At 38.7% G+C, this 17,959-nt stretch overlaps 1 protein-coding gene across 5 annotated transcripts in view; it reads right to left on the reverse strand.

Annotated features, from left to right (window-relative positions):
• Positions 1-17,959, reverse strand: part of TRPS1 (transcriptional repressor GATA binding 1) — a 173,550-nt gene that overhangs the window by 137,985 nt on the left and 17,606 nt on the right. For 4 of the 5 annotated variants that reach the window (XM_010709244.3, XM_010709243.3, XM_010709245.3 and 1 more), the window contains exons 3-4: positions 16,763-17,892; positions 8,537-9,140 (exon numbers count right to left, since the gene is read on the reverse strand). In XM_010709244.3, the coding sequence (XP_010707546.1) occupies positions 8,537-9,140; positions 16,763-17,892 (1,734 nt within the window). The remainder of the gene's footprint in view (positions 1-8,536; positions 9,141-16,762; positions 17,893-17,959) is intronic. The other variant, XM_010709246.3, reaches the window with a different exon arrangement.

The raw sequence follows: 17,959 nt of genomic DNA on the forward strand, positions 1-17,959 counted from the left end.
AATGATATAAAGGCAAATAGAAAAACGTTAACAAAGTTAAATTTAACAAAGTTAAATTTATGGTATTTCCCAAGTTTTTCTCTTTTGCCTGTATTTTTGCAATAAGTTACATCATAATGCTCAGAGAAGGTAATCACCAATACTGATGCAGGATGCATATGGATTGGACTCTCTTTGTAGCACCGCGCAATACAGATTTTAAAGTATCTCTAACTTGTCGAGGCAAGGGCCTGCCCTTATTCGCATTTCACAGACAGAACCAGGAGACTAAAGCCTAGATCAGCTAAGAAATGAGAGGGGATTAACAGGGGATTAACCAACTAACTAGGACAAATATGATTCACCAGCTTATCACAGCAAACACAACAAGTGGCAACTCCCAAGCACTCGATTAGAAATCTGAAATTGAACTGTTCTTCTCTCTTCGATGGAAAGGCATCCTTCGTGCAGCTGTAAATGCTGTCCAGGACTTGAGCAACACATGGCATATGATACAATATTACATATAAAATTATGTATTATGTAGAATAATAATAGAAGAATGATATTTGCAAATCTCAGGCAGCACAGAGGTACACAAACCAAGCAACAATTGCAAAGACCATTTAGCAAGCTGCCCTGCTTTGTGCAAATCACTGTACAGCCTGTGCCATGTTTGAGAAACCTATTACTGTGCACAGCGCAAAAACAAAAATCATCCTTACTGCTTTTTCTTTTGTAAAGAATATCCTACCTGAACCCAAATAACAATGTAAAGTGGCACAGAATACATATACTTATCAATTCCTCTTACATACAAACAAAGAATGTCAGATTTCCTAAAATATATGTATTGCTACTTAGAAAAAAAATGCTTAGAAAAACATCAACAGAACCATTTAGCCATTATAAAGCTTCATTTTAAAAACAGAACTTGGTACAAGAAGTAAATGAATTATATTAGGCAGGAAATTGTTCACTAAACCAATTGTGCTAAATTAGAGGTCTTAAAATTGACTACTTGCATGGTGGTCACATGCAGATCAGAAGAGTACTAAGGTAACAAAAGTTGCTCTATAAACACTTTGTATATCTCACATGTACATTTGCTATAGCACACATCTGTTCATATAACAGCTATTTTCCACAGTTGCCATTTTCAATGGTGTGTATTAACCCCCGGATACCTCCATGGAAAAATCCCAGAAAACATCTGCACTGTTTGTTCACAAATCTCTTTTTAAATCTTCACCATTTTGAATTTGTTCAGATACGGACAGCATCTGGATTCCCTCAAATCAATTATAATTACAATGATCCTTTCTTAGTCCAATAAATTAAACATTTACTTGCTGTCTATCATAATACTCCTTCTCTAAAAGAATATATTTATTGTGCCTTTTAATTACCAAAGAACATGTACAAGGTTTTCAGAAATTCAACTTCCAGATGTTAGAGGCATCATCGCATAGATTTTCATTGTTCAGTACCCCAGTACTTCAGGCAAAAGTAGAGTTAAGTACAATCCTTGCCTGCATTCATCTATGAAATTTAATTTTCCATTGAAAATCTACAAGTTAGCAGTAAGTTCTGCCCCTGGACATGAAAGTGTGTTTCCTATTGGATCCAGTTTGGCAAAAATTATCCTGTTTCTATGTACAATTCAAGTTTCCACTTCAGGTAAATAATCTAATGCAAAGTACTATTAGCAACACAGAGTAACAGCAGAACTGTTATCTTACTGCACTTTTTGAAACCTGTCACCACACCCAGGCACCATGTACCAGACCCACGGGGGGCAGAAGAAATGTCCTCCCCACCTAGTACGGGTAGCATGTAGCTGAGTTCACTGCATTCGGCACTGACTGACAGCCAGCTCTGGCCATTCAGTTCCATGAGAAGGCGCTTTTCTTCTCATCTCTCCCATCCCACCCAAGCAGCTTGCTTTAAACCAAGATCTATCTTGGCTCTCCCTGCTTGAATCATCATTATCGATCACCACGGCAGTTCAGTGCAGGCTGCTGGTGCTGACGCAGCGCCTGGGGCCTGTCCCAGCCCTCCCAGCCCTTTGTTCCCGCACTGATTCACCTCTCCAGCAAGGATCTTGACGTAGCTGCTGCCCTTTTGCATTATTACCATGCCCCACCCTAATAATGATTTTATCATTTAAAGCTTTTCCCAACCACATTTTGTAGAAAGAAATATAAATAAAAAATAAGCACCGTCGGGCGGGTAAACACGCGCGAGGTGGGGCTGTCTCTCCACATATCAGACACACCCCACACAGAAACCAGAAACATGCCTTGAATTGGGCAGGTTAACATTTTTCTAAAAGTGACTTTTTTTTCTAGTCCTATCTGATCACTCTGTCACGATGAGTAATGCAAAACATTCAATTTCTTGTGGGTTTGGTTCCAGTAGTTGCTAAAAGCAGCCAAATACATGTTTGTTTCACAACGACTTCAAATCCTCACAAGTTATTTTAGCTCTGCTCGCAGCTCGCTCCTCAGCAAGGGATTCCACCCATTGCAGTTTTATGCAGGAAACCCAATGCCTTAAAACCATTTCTCTTCACATCCTATCTTTATTTTCCCCATCTCCTTGTTGGACAATTCTTGCCCTTCTCCAGGATGTAGCTCTACTTACAAAGCAGCCCACCACCTCCCTAGGCACGGACTTGTGGAAACAGGTGCTCCTAAAAAACCCAGAGTGTTTGGCAGCTCCGTGACCTGACGGAGCTGTGTGCGTTAGCAAGACACAGTGCCTGCTGAGTTCTCCCCAGCTAATTAGAGGACCCGTATGGCAATGAATAGCCTTGACTATAAATACTTCCTGAAAGATCTCTAACAGAGTCAGAGGAAATGGGAAAAAAATGAGATGCAGCTATGGGGAAACTATTTCAGATGTTTCTTCTTTAAAGGACTGCTTGTTTTTTTTTTTCCAACACAGCTGAGGGATGAGCTGCTGAATCCAAGATCTCCACCAACTCGAATACAAGTCTTATGGGACAGTTAGACACGTTAAATTTGATCGTGTAGATATACCATCGAGAATACTGCTTTGAGACTTATCTGGATGTGGGATGTGGGACAAAAAGGTAAAAGGTACAAAAATTTAAATACATTTCACTGTAGTGGCAGCCGAGAAAAAATCACACCTGAACCAAAATTAACCTCAGTAGCACTGCCAAGAGCACATTTTTACTTGAAGGCAGCAGCAAGACCTCCACCAACACCAGAGAGGCAGGTTTCACCTCAATGCTATGCTGCCCTTCTGGCCAAGAATTTTATGTTTATATTCACAGAAGCACGAGGACTACTCCAAAAGTAACGACTTCTATTTCCATTATGGTGGCCCACAGCATTGGAGATGGATGTTGGTGATATGGCAGTAAATGCTGAACCTTCCCAACAATATTCCCTTACATGTTGCTGCTGTGTGACAGATGGCAGCAAAGGGGCAGTCTGACAAGACAGCGTCTGACGTGGAAGTAAAGCAGAGGTGTGGAACTGAATTCTTCCATACTGAAAAATTGGCATCCTCTGACATGAATGTTTATGGACACCAAACAGTGGATGTGAGCACAGAGAGGCGGTAGTTGGTGCATTTCAGCAGTGGCAACAGCAATGTGAAAAACAAATCATGTTCCAGACAGCCTTGCACAGCTGTTACACCACAAAATGAAGAGCATCTCAACCGTCTCATCCACACAAATTGACTGATGATGCTGACTATGCTGAAAAATAGTGTTTTGTAGCTAAGAATTTGTTCTACCAAACAGTGTTATTCTGCTCTTTGTATCTGTTGTGGTTTCCATGGAAATACTTAGGAGGCATTCCTTTAGGAGGGACCTATATTTTGGAAATCACAAAAGACAGTTTGGCCTTTCTACCACTTTGCAGGAGTCTGGCATCTAACTGTGGGTAGCAGGAATTGGTGTTTTATAACAGGAGAAATAATGTTTCACTACTAGGCATTGCATCCAATATTTACTACAGTGATATCAAATGAACCAATCACACATAAATTTACTGATACTTGCATATGTATTGCTCATTTAGAATTAGCCACAAACAGTCACATAAAAGAATGTAAAATGGAAGAGTAAGTTCTTCTGATTGTCTCTCTCTCCAAATTTAAAGCCATATAACAGCTCCAGACAGAACACTGTAAGAAATACCAGGACTGTAAATATCAGAGACAAAAAGGAAAATAACTCTTCTGCAAGTAAATGGAAACTTCCTTGAAAAACTGTGATTTCCTATGAAGAGTCCACACATCATGGTGCAAAATAATCTTGATTTAATAGCATAGCTGTTTTTATCCTTTGCCCTTGTAATAAAAGCGCACAGAAAATGTTACCGTAACTTCAGCTGGATATATGTTGCTAAAGCCTGCCATCTCCCTCTGACAACCACCACCAGTACCTCTGCAATAATCTGACGCGCTCTCTCTCTCCCCCTCTGATGGCACACAAATTCACTCGTTGCATGAATTTTAATTAATACACTGGCAACTATCTCCCTGTGCTTTCAGGCATTTGCAGCCCCACAGGGCACACCCATCATGCTATTCTGCATCTGCATGGGCTGCACTGTGATGTGAGGCAGCAGTGTTTACCAGTGCCTTTGGGGGGGCTAACTATGTCTGTATATAGATCTGAAGGAACAGGCTGCAATTCCTAGTTTAGTGAAAAACTTTGTACCGCAGTGTCCACATGTAACAAAACAGGACACTTCATTTAAAATCAGTTTAGCAAAAAGTTCCTGCTGTCCAAGATCAGCGTTGTCAAAGCATTAAACAATCTGCCTGGCCCAGAGTCTGCTGGCTGCCAATGTGCTACCCAAAAAAGGAACATTTTTGCATGTCAATAGACTTTCCAGTATCAACAAATCTTTAAACTAGAAAATCAGCTACTCTAAGGAAGAGCTGAAATAATGTCTGCATTGTACCACGCTGAGGTACATTTTTTTAATTCCCGTTTGCAAAACATACAGATTCGCAGTAAGTACAGCTGCTGGAAACATTTTAATAAGAAAAATAAATTAAAGCTACTCACAGAAGTGTACCAAGCCCCTGAGAAAGATTCAGTTACACGCACACACAGCTTGGAAGCTCTCTTGGGGAAAAAGGTGCATCCCCCGTACATGTGTGCTTGCACACATGTAGAGCTCAAGCTATCACCACTGCACTATGTCCTGCTCCTCATAGATTACAACTGATGCAGTCTTTTAGCCACTAAAAAGAAAATAAATCCTACTCTAATTATTCCCATGAATAATCTACTGTAGCACAGAGCCTGGGGAGGGAACACAACCATCGTGCATTGAAGGAATGCAAGAAAGCAGCACATAAACAGATTACTGAACACACAAGCCTGAAAGACGCTTCAAGTAAATTCCAAAAGTTTAAATTATCATTAAAGAATTGTGTGGGCAATTGCAGATATACACCCTTTCCCCAGTTGATCTGTTTTGCCTTTGATATTTTATTAAATTGCAAATAATCGTAGTCATAAACTCAGTATGTAAAAGCCTGCCTTGCAATATTAACCTCTATCTGTATGAAAAAAATGTGAAAAACATTATCTCCTCTTTCCCTTCCCCCAGTCATCATGAGAGAATTGAAAAATGAAAAGCACATGGTATTACTGCTACTGTTGAATCATTACAAATCATTCTTAATAAACAGAACCACTCTATAAATACTGAATAGCCAGCACAACCAAAGGGATGTGCTAATTTTTTTCAGTCCATTTCTCACAGTGTTTATTCACTGAGTAATCCCAAATTTTTGGCTTTCTCTGTTTCGATCTTTCAAAAGCACAAAATGAAGGTGTCTACTGTGATTTTATTATAGGTTTTGTTTCCTAGTCACCAGTTGTCCTGGGATACAGTATTTTGCATGAGAATTCATTATACGATACCGCAAGTATGTATTGACTTAACCCCTTATTTATAGAAAGGCACAGATTTCAGCCTAATAGTAACTATTCCTACGAACTATTTCATCCTAGAAAAACACATTTCCCCAAAAGTGCATAATCATGTGAGAGTTGACTAACAGTAGGGATTTTTTTTTTATTATTTTTCCAAATGGGAAGGTTTTTTTCTGAACAGTTTCTAACTCTACCCAGTCCAAGCTCTACATCTCGTAACTGTCTACAGAAAATTGAATCAAGAATAAAAACCACCAGCTAGATTTCTATATTTTTCATGGATCCAGGGGAACAGGGGATGCTTATCTCAGTAGAAAAATGAATGTCACTCATATATTCACACTCCCTCACCTTCCTCCCTCTCCCGGCTTCCAGATCATCTTTTATCTTCAACAAGTTTGAATTATCACTATTTTCCAATATTCAATAATAGTGGTGAAACATAATGATTTAGGGATTTTGTTCAGCTGCTGTAGAAAATGAACTTCCTGTCGTGTTTCTTAAAAACTGAAATTGACAAAGGCAACTCACCCCATTTTAAAGAAAAGCAAAATGAAAATATTCTAAGTAAGGAAAGACCCAGACAACCACAGCCTTGGCACAACAGAGTTCAAAGACCAAAGATTCAAAATTGTATACAAAAGCAATTCTTCTTTGAAAGGTGTCAGCATGGTTTCACCCATCAGTGTAGACCTAACCTAGTAATAAATCCTTTTACTAACCATGTGAAAGTTGCTTTGTTGACAAAATTTTAAAATGCAAGGAATTAATTTATATACCCAGTTAACACACATAAAAAAGAAAAACCTACTTTCTTTTCTCCTGAAAACTATGCAAATTCATATTTCTAAACTTCAAACTTCGTATTTCTAAAAATCCGAAAGTGATAAAAATACTGATTTGAAGACAACTGTTATTGACTGTTATAGTCAATTATTGTTTTTCTAAACAAACTTAACTTATTTTAAAGAAGGGCATAAGAAGCAGCCAGTGTGCAGTTTCTCCCTTTTAATTTACTTTTACTTAAACATTATAATATAATGGTCTTATTTACTGCGTAAGATTTTAAGCTTGTCACCAAGCAAATTTTGACCTTTATAGAGCTTTTTACACATACTACTTTTGCAGACCATAATTATTATCATAATCATTATTTACTATTAGGTAGTCAAAAATAAATGAAAATTATTTGTATTCTGATAATGCAAAATACAAATGGCTCCTCTGGCCAATACGTCTCTGCACTGCTAAAAACCACAGCAAGAACTGAACTGGGATGTAACTAGTGACATATGTACAGCACAAATTCCACTGCTAGCCGGATATATTTATATATTTTTAGGTATATTTTTACATGGAGAAAAGTATAGACCAGCCATTCACAATGAACACACAACCAAGCAACAGGGAACCTGTCATTCTGTGACTGCTTCTCATACACTTAACATCTGATATCCATAGCTATTCATGTTCTGCAAGGCACAAAGGACTGTGGTCATCCTAAACTGCATGCGGACTTTTAAGTGACAGACATTTTATAATTAGAGTAACTAATATTTTAAGATTACTGACTTCATTTTCAAAGCGCTTTTATGACATGTATACAGAAACAGACACGTACAACTTCAGCACACAAGGAATAGAATGTTTATCTTGCTTTTTATCTTTTTCTGACATGCTGCTCTCTTTACATGAATATATGTTATGGTTATAAATGTTCTCAGAAAAGATAATACAGAAGAAGAGCTGACCACCCCTTCCATTCCAGTGAAGTTTGTCTGCCAGTTCCTAAAACTTCAGACAGGAAGCACCCCAAGAAAACATACGGCCGTGACTCCAAGAGAAAGGCCCTTATTTGTCTTCCAGCTCCTTAGTTTCAGAGCTCTTCTAACCTCAAATTTACCAATAGTGGAAAAAGTATACCTTGATAAAAGGGAAGTTGCTAAGTTCTGCAATTACAGCTTTTTTTTTTTTTAACATGACAGAATACAAATTATTTGGTGAGATGAATAGTCTCTCCGTTATCACTCAAGCTCCTTCCCTTTTCTTTTTTTTCTCCTCTTTTTGCTTCCAAGGCAACCATACAAGTGTCAAAATTGATATATAATTATGCTGTTTTACCAAAAAAAGGTTACTTTTTATTAATATTAAGTCAGTTTTCATATTCTTAGATATTTAATAATGTAAAATCTTGCTTAAGTGTGAACTGTCACATCACCTCAAAATCTAAGAGGTGATTAGTTGTTTTGTATAACAGATTTACATGTAGCCTTCTGGGGTTCTAAACCCTTGCTCTTCAAATGCATCATCAACCTGCACAATTAGCGGGAATGATTAAACAGAACTCCATCAGAGCTAAACAGCAAAAGCAGAAGCATTTGCTTACTAACACTACACCAATATATATGTTGTTTGTTGCCAATAAGTCAGAATGTCCACCTGTCAGCTTAGGCCTACAAGTTTGAATCTTTCAGTTTTCCCTTGATATTTACTTTTATTTTCCCATGCATTCACTCTGAAACTGAAGAAATCTTCTGCATGCCTAATTAAACACAGCACACTTGCAATCAGGGGAAAAAAAAAAAAGAAAGAAACAAAGAAACAAAGAGAGTTTCCTACCCGCAGTAGGGACTGGGATTCATCCTTGGCCTTGCCATCCCCGGATCCAGGGTAGGGCTGGGTGAGCTGCCCGGCTTTCTCCGCTGCTCCGGCCGGCACTCCCTGCAGGAAGCCCTTGCTCTCCACAGCCAAGCCATACATGGGCCGTGCCAGATGGGCAGCTTCTACATTTGGACTATCCCTTAAAGGCTTTGGCTGTTCTTGGCCAACCGACACTGGGGTCAATAAGCCCAAACTGGTCTGTGTGTATGATGGGCTCCCTCTCAAAATGTCTGTTCCTCTCCAGGGCACGTTGCGAAGATCATCACCGGGACTGTCAGTCCAACCTTTCTCCTTAAGCACTTCCTTATCTTCTATCTTTTCCCTCTTAACTATGCTGTCAGACATGGACTCCCCCATTTTGGGGTCTGGATTAATCAGACTGTAGACCTTGAGATCAATTTTTGGCTCTTCCTTGATAGCCGAAACACCATGACTGTCCTCCCCATTGGCTGTAGTGACGTCTGTCTCCTGACAGTGCACGGTGTTGAAGTGCTCGAGTAGTGACTGTGTGTCCACAGCCGTGAAGCTGCACTGACGGCACTTGTAGCAGTTGTGTACTCTCCTGGAAGAAAATGAGATGGGCATTAAAGTGTGTCCCCTCTCACCCTTCCTTCTCGCTGGTTTTACCTACCAAGATGAAGAAAATAAATAAACAGAATGACTCTCTAATAAAGTAAGCGGGTTTGCTTTGTAGTCTGATACAGCAGGGAAAAATCTTGTTGTTACCTCTCACACACTGCAACGGCTTCCTGTTGTTCACTCATACTTCACTGTATTATTCTAAACTTCACATAATTTTCACTAGGATTTGGGCTTTTTTTTTTCCTTTTTTTTGTTTGCCAGAATGCACTCAGCACTTTCCACTGTGGTAGAAATAATGAGTAACTTCTTTTTCCCAACCAAAACCAATTAGTTAGAATAGGATAGTTTTCTTTGGAGTTAAAAAAAAAAATACTCGGGATTAATATCAATATATGCTAGAAACTTCAAATGCTTAAAGAATTCCTTTTCTTTCCAACCGTTTCAGATATTTTTGGTTAACAACGACCAATATGAGTGGAACTCCAGTTAACTTAAGATAGGAATGCACCAAAGGCTGGAAGGTTGCACCCAACAGATAACATTTATTTGTCCTCTGTGGATTTTTCGAGACAACTTTAAAAGATGAGGCTCTAAAGTAAAAGCAGAATAGTTGGCTGTCTCAATACAAACTGTATTTTCCTGTCAAATACAGAAATGCTTGGGTAAGACCTGTGGAGCAGTGTGGAATAACATGCCTTCCTGTTTTCATTCTAGAAGCCTATATAAAGTACAGTATTACTAAATTATGTAAAGCATATGTTGCTACATTAGAACAGCATGTTACTACTTTACCCTATCTATCAGATGAACAGTGCACTTTTTATGAGATATGTAACATTCTGTATAATTGTTTACGGCACAGAAGTGGCCCAAGCTCTTTGTCTGCATCAGGCCCCACTGCACCCACTGTACCTATACTGGGTCCAATACCATCCCTGCCCTTCCTTAAAATTTAAACGATCTGTAAACGATCTGCAAATGGATTCTCCCCGCAGATTCATTCACACATCCACACCCCGTGCACTCAAAAGCCACAACAGTGTCTTTAGCCAAGCTAAAAACCGAGCCTTTCACTACCCACACAGAACAAAACTTGTGTAAGAAATGTGTTACTGCCCTGATAACTCAAATTGCTAGAATTCACTCTTCTGAGGCCAAATTCTGGTCTCAGGAAAGTCAATGGCAAAACTCTCATTAACTTCAGTAAAAGCAGGATTTAGCTCTCAGTGTATCTGTAGAACTAGAACGATACACAAAATGCTCCTTTTTAAATATGATAGTTTGGAAGAGACAACTTGCCAAACTTACAGAGAAGCCCTTGTCTTCCTTCTTTCCTCTTGTCAAAAAAAACAAACCATATGTTATTTACATTGTCTGATTTTCTTTCAGTTGTGCCAGCATGCAGACATGAGCACACATTCAAATTAAAGCTTTTTTAGCACTTGTCCAATATCAGTTTTCTTTTTGTCGTTTTCCATATTTATATTCATTTTAAGGGACTAGATGGGCTCATTCAGTTACGTGAAAAATAGTCAGCTATTTTCCATACACCCTTATGGCAACAAAATGTACTTGTGGGAAAGAAAGCTGTGGGTTAAAATCCTGTTCTGGCTGTGTTCCTCTTTTTTCATTCTAGTGTTTTATTAAAATTGGCTTGTCTCTCAGTGCGACAATAATATATTCTCTCTTGCAACTTAATTCTTCTCTAAACCAAGCCTAATTCTCTTTTCAACCAAAAAGACGAGTGCTATCTGATCAAAACCATTTTACAGATACAAAAAAGCCAAGTTTTAAGGAAGGTCGGCCCTGGAAAGGTGGGATATCATCAGAGAAGTCCAAGTTAGACAGGGGCTAGTTATCTGAAAAGCCAAGTTAAACAAGACACCATCTGGGGCTAATGGCTCAACCCCATACGTTCTCCATGTGAAAGTTTATCAGTCTTCCGGGAGGCTACTTAGCCCTAAGTGTCTCTTGTTTAACTTGGCTATTTCAATGCCTAGCCCCTCTCCTAGCTTGGCTCTCATCTACCGACATCACACCTCCAAACAGCTGATTTTTTTCGGCCTAACTTGCCATTTTTTTCATTCTCCCCCACGATTGCTAAACGGTTTTGATCAGGAGCAGTAAACACCAAGAGCAGCGTCATTCTTAAAAGGCCACAACTAAATGCAGAGTATTAGATACAGTTGGAATTGGATGGCTCAGACCCTGCTGTAGTCACTTTTCTTAAATTAGGTTTGTTAATTTAAAGGCATTATAATCTATTCAAAGAGAATCATGAAACATTTTGTAGTTTTTCTATGAAACTATGACAGAAATTGGAAAAGATTTGGACTGATTTAGATAGGTAGTAAACCAACAGGCTTTTTATTGCAGGATACATATGTCTGTAGTATGTATTAAAAGGTACTCTCTACCACTGCCATTATAGATCTTCTTATTTTGCACATCCTGTATACTGTTTTATCCAAAATCTCCATAAAGCAAGTTAAAGTTTGGAAATGTCCAATCAAAGTCACAATCTAAAATAAAACAGTAACCAGAACATTTTTAGAACCAGAAACTCTTATCCTTTACAAGAAAAATGCATGAAAAGAGAAATGTTTTCATCTCTGATTTTTTTCACCTCACCCAATCAGCAGCAATCATGGAAACAAGTTGGCAATCTTTTATTTCTTCTTATACCAGAATTGAAATCAAGTCAATGTTTCTAAAGGCTTAGGTTACAACTGGAGTTGTGCACAAAACTCCCCAAATCTAAGCAAAAAACTGTAGACGTTCAAATTTGCCAAGTACACGACAAACACTTTTCTGAGATATTAAATTTAAGTTTACAACTAAACCTTGCTTGTATCATCTGAAATTCTGGAATCATCAAGTACAATATAGTATATTGGTATACTGCCAATCAACAGCCAGAGGAAAGGCATTTGAGGAAAATCTCACTATAGAAGAAAATTATGTAAATGAAGATGGAAACTGCATTCTCCTCTTTATGGTCTTGCTCAGAAACCACTCAAGCAAGCTAAGAGCAGGTTCAAGCCAGAGCTGGTTACCACCTTGAATGTGGCACAGGGTTGTCAATGACACAGCCTGCACTGATGCCACTTAGCATTATTATTTTCACTACCAAATAAATCAAATACTTGATTTTTCATGGACATTAAAGCATTTATGGCCCAATACCAAGATTAAATGTCAAGGAATTCCAGCCAAATCTTTGCTACTCTGTTGCATTCTGATAACTTCACAAAATTCTGTCATTATTTACTTGTACTGAAAAACAGAAGTGTCTGTCAGTCATATGTCTGATATTTGGGTGGTCATGTGTGGAGACAGGAGTTGGATTCAATGATCCTTACGAGCCTTTTGCAACTCAGGATATTCTATGATTCTATGATATCTGAATTGAGTGTTACAAGATGAAAGGATTCTCCCTTGCAAAAGATTGAAGACAAGAGATTGCATGTCTTTTTTGATACGTTTGTTATTCATATGAGATTTCTAACAGGCTGTGTATGATATTCTTGACACTAGCCAGTTGCGAATTAAGTCTCGTTGACATACTTACAACTAGTCTGAAATATTGCAAAACACCATCCTCTACAAAACTTTTTTTTTTTTAATTACCTGAAGATATGAAGACATTCCTATGCTCCAGGGCATACAAAATATTCTGGATGAAGGTTTGACTGTCGTATCACTTCAAATTCTTTGCACATTTTGAATTTCATTATGAATATAATAATTCTGAGCAGTTCTTGTGAAGAAATGGGCTTGTAAAAAAGTCTGCTTTGGAGATGTGTGCTGCACTCATACTGGTGGGGACAGGAAAATACAAGGGAGAAGAGCACAGAGCAAGAAAGGAAACTCAATGGAGGGACAGAAAGGGAAGAACGGGAAGAACAGAAAGCAAGGCTGAGATAAAAGGAGAGCAAAAGCTATTGGCAAGAGCAAACAAGTTCAGAGCAGTGAATTAAGGTGTTAGGACGATGGAAAAGGTCCTCACAGCTGCTGCTACAGTTTGACCAGTGAAGGCTCCTACTCTGCCAGAAAGCAGGAGCTGCTGGGCTTCATTTCACACATTTGCCCTTGGTACCTTCTCACGGAGCCTAACAGCTCCGCATTTCTACAGCCTGCACATCCCAGGCCCTTCTCCAGCTTCTGCTGCCTGCCGGTGCCAAGGCGAAGCAGCCATGTTTCCCTGTCCTCAGCACACATCACTGGCACTGGGGCATGCATTCTCCACTGTGGCCTAACCTATACTCCTAGATCTCCATTCACCGCTGAGAGGGACATATTATTTCACATAACACTCCACAGAATTGCAATCATTTCTATTTGCAACAATAATTTCTGTTTATTGGAAAAATGAGTCTACTCCCAAGCCCTTATCTCATTTGCAAATCAACTTCTTTCTATATTTTGCTGTTGTTTACTGGATAACAGTCACCAGATTCTCTTTTTTAAAGAAGTTTAGAGCACTTTTCAGCACAGCATTTGGAATTACCATTAGCACTGATCAAATGTTTTCTGTTAGACTTTTTTAGACTTAGGATTTTCATGGAAAAAAAATATTTTTTTCAAAAATGAGAAAATGTACTGTTTTCCCATATTTAAATCAAAATCCCAAAACTTAAAAAAAAAAGAAAAAAAATTCCTCTGCAGGAAGTCTTTTTTGTTTTAAGAAAAATCAAAAATTAGAAAACAATTATTTTGAAGCAAACAGGAAAATAATCTCTAAGCTGAGTTATCTGACATACAAAATTTCCCCGAACAGTCTATATGATTTTTATCTAAATTACATGTACTGGCATCTTTTAGCTCATCAGAACAGCAGACAGTTTTGAAAAAAAAAAAACAAAAAAAACAAAGCCTGAACTTCACAATGAACACACAGAATACCTGACACCTCAGAGAAATAATGGAAAATGAGTGGTAGCAGAATCAGTAGAAAATATAGGCCAGCAAACCTTCTGGGGATTTGTTTGAGTAAGCACATTTTAGTGAGGTTTAAATACAAGTAAACTCAAGTGCAACGTGATTCATTAACTTCAAATTTAACTGAACAGCTCTCAAATAATCATGTCAAGAAAATACTGAATGAGCTCTAAATGTTAGCATACATTCTGGCAGAAAAAAATGGAAAGAACCACTTTTGCAAATTCTAACTGTTGCAAATTGTAACTGTTGCAAATACATGCAAAGGAATAATTTTAGGACACAGAAAAATATTAAACAAACAAACACACAGTGAAATTGTGTAAGTATGGCCAAAAGGAAACCCAATTAAGAAAGCAAAGCTCTGACAAAGCCTCAGAGAAAACCAGTTCTGTGTATGTCACTTAATTCCCCATTACAAAAGTTTACACGCTTTATATGAATTCTTCGGTTTAAAATCTGAATTAATCTAAAGTAATCCTTATTTCATAAAATACATAGCATTTTATATATAAAAATTCCCATTAAAATTTCATAAAATACAAAAAAGCAAAGGAAATGTGCACCAAGTATATGTCAAAAAAAGGAAAAAATAATACTAAAAATAGAAGCTACAATGCCTTAGACGTTTCTCTATGCTTCAGTTTGGTATGGTAAAAACTATGAAAAATGAAGCATAGAAAAGCAGTAAAATCTACTAGGTATTTGCCATTACAGAGTATCTACCAAAAACTGAACAGAGGGAGAAAAAAAGAGCAACAGTACATGCCAAAAAGAAACCAAACTTAAATTAAAAAGGAGATGGGAGGGCAGGTTAGGAGAAAGGGAAGGAAGCTGGCAGTTGTGGGGATTTTATGCTTTGCTTTGACTAAGCAACATCCTCAGAGTACTCAATAATGTGGTATATTGAGGGCTTAGAAGTGCACTGTTCAAGTGATTTTTAAACAGAATAGGCTAATTTTAGAATAATAATAGATTCAAATGCTTAAACCCATTTCTTGATTTTCAAAAGAGCACATCACATAGCACTTCCCACTGACAACTGCAGGAGCTGTTTGTACAGTGCTGAGCACTCAGGATGGAAAGGGTATCAGACTTATAGTTTTCAAAATCATGGCTTCTCCTTTCCTTGGGAAAAAGGATTTTAACTAGGTGTGCTCATTAAAACTTAAATTAGCAGCTGCAGCAAAATAAAAATGTTTTTCAGTCAAAGAGCCATTTCAATCTTCCAGTTATTTAACCACTAAAAAAAGATCATGCCATGCCCCAGCGGCGGACAAAGTGCTGCCTATGGAGTTCTACAGCACAGCTCAAAGCTGCTATAATAATGTTTGGAACTTAGATACCACTTTTCATCTTCAAAGCAGTTTACAAACATTAACTAATTAATCCGCACAACATCCCTGAGGCCCACTTGGATCAAAAATGGGGCACTGCATGCTGGGACCTGAATCCTCTGTGGGCCCTAGCACCAAATTAAAGATGAGCAATCTGCTCTTCTTTTTTTTTTTTTAAATAGACTCCTGATACATTGCCAATGCAGCCCTCTGTTGGGCAACATTTGGATGCCCCCAGCTTTAATCTCTATTAAAGTATCATGCCCCAGTCTGCCTTTGTTAATTTTGGATGTCTTGGAATCTATTAAACATGGCACGGTTTCTTGAGCTTTTAACAAAGCTTTAGCTTTGAAAATGCATCTTCTTTTGTCTTCATTCTAGCTGGCTTCTATGCAAAGATCTTTTAGATGAGACAGATACTGCGCTTTCCGTTGTTGTTGACGCATTAGCCTTAACTATTAACATATTCAGCAGGATTTTCTAATATTTAACATCACTTTTGCAGCAGCACTGTTGCTTTTTAAAAAGTCTGGGAGCCAGCTCTTCCTCCAATATAAACTGGACTGCCAGTTTACAACAGCACAGGAACTGGCCCAAGAAGCTTAGTAGGGAGTTGGCTGCCATCATGACATTGTGTCAGACTGAGTCAGGAGACTGGCTGCATCCACCTCCAAATAGGAACATTAGCATTTAAAATAGATAGAATGACACTGTAAAGCAGCAATACAAAAATAAGCATCTGCAAAAGGATCTTGGAGGATGACATCAACAGACAAAAGAGCGTCTGCTCCCAGTGTGAAACTAACACCAAAACAGCAGTGGAATGCTCTTAAACTCATTATTGCATTGCTGGACTTGGGAATGGAAAATACTACAAAAAGGTAGTACACTGAAGCACTGTTACGAAGCATGAAAGGATTCACAGTCTATCTTGGAAAGTAAAGCCATTTGTGTTCCCCTTAATGAATGAAGATGCCAGCTTTCTGGTAAAAAGCCTAAAATAAAATAGTACCTAACAGACTCTGGGTGGAAAATAGTTGACCAAACCTCAAATATGCTAGAACTTCAACATCTATACACAAATCCCAATCTCCCTCTTCACTGCGCAGGTTTGAATGTATAATTAAAGCCACAGACTGAGCTGAAGTTTTTCCAAAACGAAGTGGATGTTGGATCGGACCCTGGCTATAAAGATTTATATCTAGGCACATTCCTATTTTTATTTCCAGCTTCCTCAGTTTCGGGGATCAATGACATTTAATTAAGGAACTAGGAGGGCTGTGTGCTTGGTTCCTATTAGTAATCACTTTAAACTTCACTGTACCTGTAGTGTCGGGAAATCTCTTCTTCCACCTGGGTGGTAAAGTCACATTTGGTACATGAGTGTTCTTTGTTCTCTTTGAGAGTCAGCGGCCCATCTGCGCCTTGCAGGGTATTTGTTTCAGGTTTGACATCTGACACTTGGGCTTCATGTGCATTCTCATAGTGAAGCAGGAGAACATCTACGTCAGGAGTGGAGAATGAGCACTGATGGCACTGGTGTTTGACTCTAGAGCTTCCTGTCACCCCTGGAGACAGGTGCAAAAGCAAGAGAGCACAGTGGGAACAATTACTTTTTCTGCAAGCAAATGGATAAGTAATTTCTCCAAGGTGCTTTTCTGGGCTGCAGAGGCCTCGGGGACAGAACTGACAGTGCTTAATGGTACACTTATGAATGTTGTGTAGCTGCTGATAGTGACGAAGAAGTGGGCCCACCACTATTACATCTGGGCCATGGCTCTTCGAGTACCTAAAGTCACAGAACTGACAGTTGTAGCTTGTCACCATGCTGTCCTCTGCTCCTTTGCTAGCCAAGTCTTTCTTTTTTGCCACACTCGCACCCTTTTCTGTCTTTGTCACTAACTCCCCATCTGCATTTTTGGCTAGATCATTCTGGTTAATGACAGATCCCCTAGAAAGCTTATCATTCATATCTGGGTGATGGCTTCCTGACTGGTTTCCCCCATGCTGTTTGCTGTAATGTTCTAATAGTTTCAATGAGCTGGACGACTCACAGCTGAAACTGCAAAATTTACACCAGTAGTAACTGGTTGTATCGGTACCATTTTGTCTAGCGGAATCTATTGGCTTGATGGGCACCGAATATCCAACTGGTGTATCATCTCCTGCTTTTACAGTGATTCTGTCTTGCCACTTCCCCAAGTCTCCAGAATCACATGGTCGAAGAGTAGGACTGGATTTATTGGAGTTTTTCTCTGAAGTTTTACCAGAATCAGAGGAGGGAAGGGCTGCTTTCATTTTGTTTGGGTGAGTCTGTAGGAAGTGTTGCTCTAGTTCAGTGGACGAGTTGCCCATGTAGGTGAAATTGCAGAATTTGCAGCGGAAGTACTTGGTGTTGCCTTGGCAATCTGGAGTTTTCCGCCCAATTCCAATAAAGGTTCCACCTAAAGTAACCTGTGAATGAAGAATAAGGTCATGTTAACACTGCTGTAGATACACTCAGACAGCAATGAAGCAAAAA

Source organism: Meleagris gallopavo, chromosome 3, assembly GCF_000146605.3.
Source record: "Meleagris gallopavo isolate NT-WF06-2002-E0010 breed Aviagen turkey brand Nicholas breeding stock chromosome 3, Turkey_5.1, whole genome shotgun sequence".
NCBI lineage: Eukaryota > Metazoa > Chordata > Aves > Galliformes > Phasianidae > Meleagris > Meleagris gallopavo.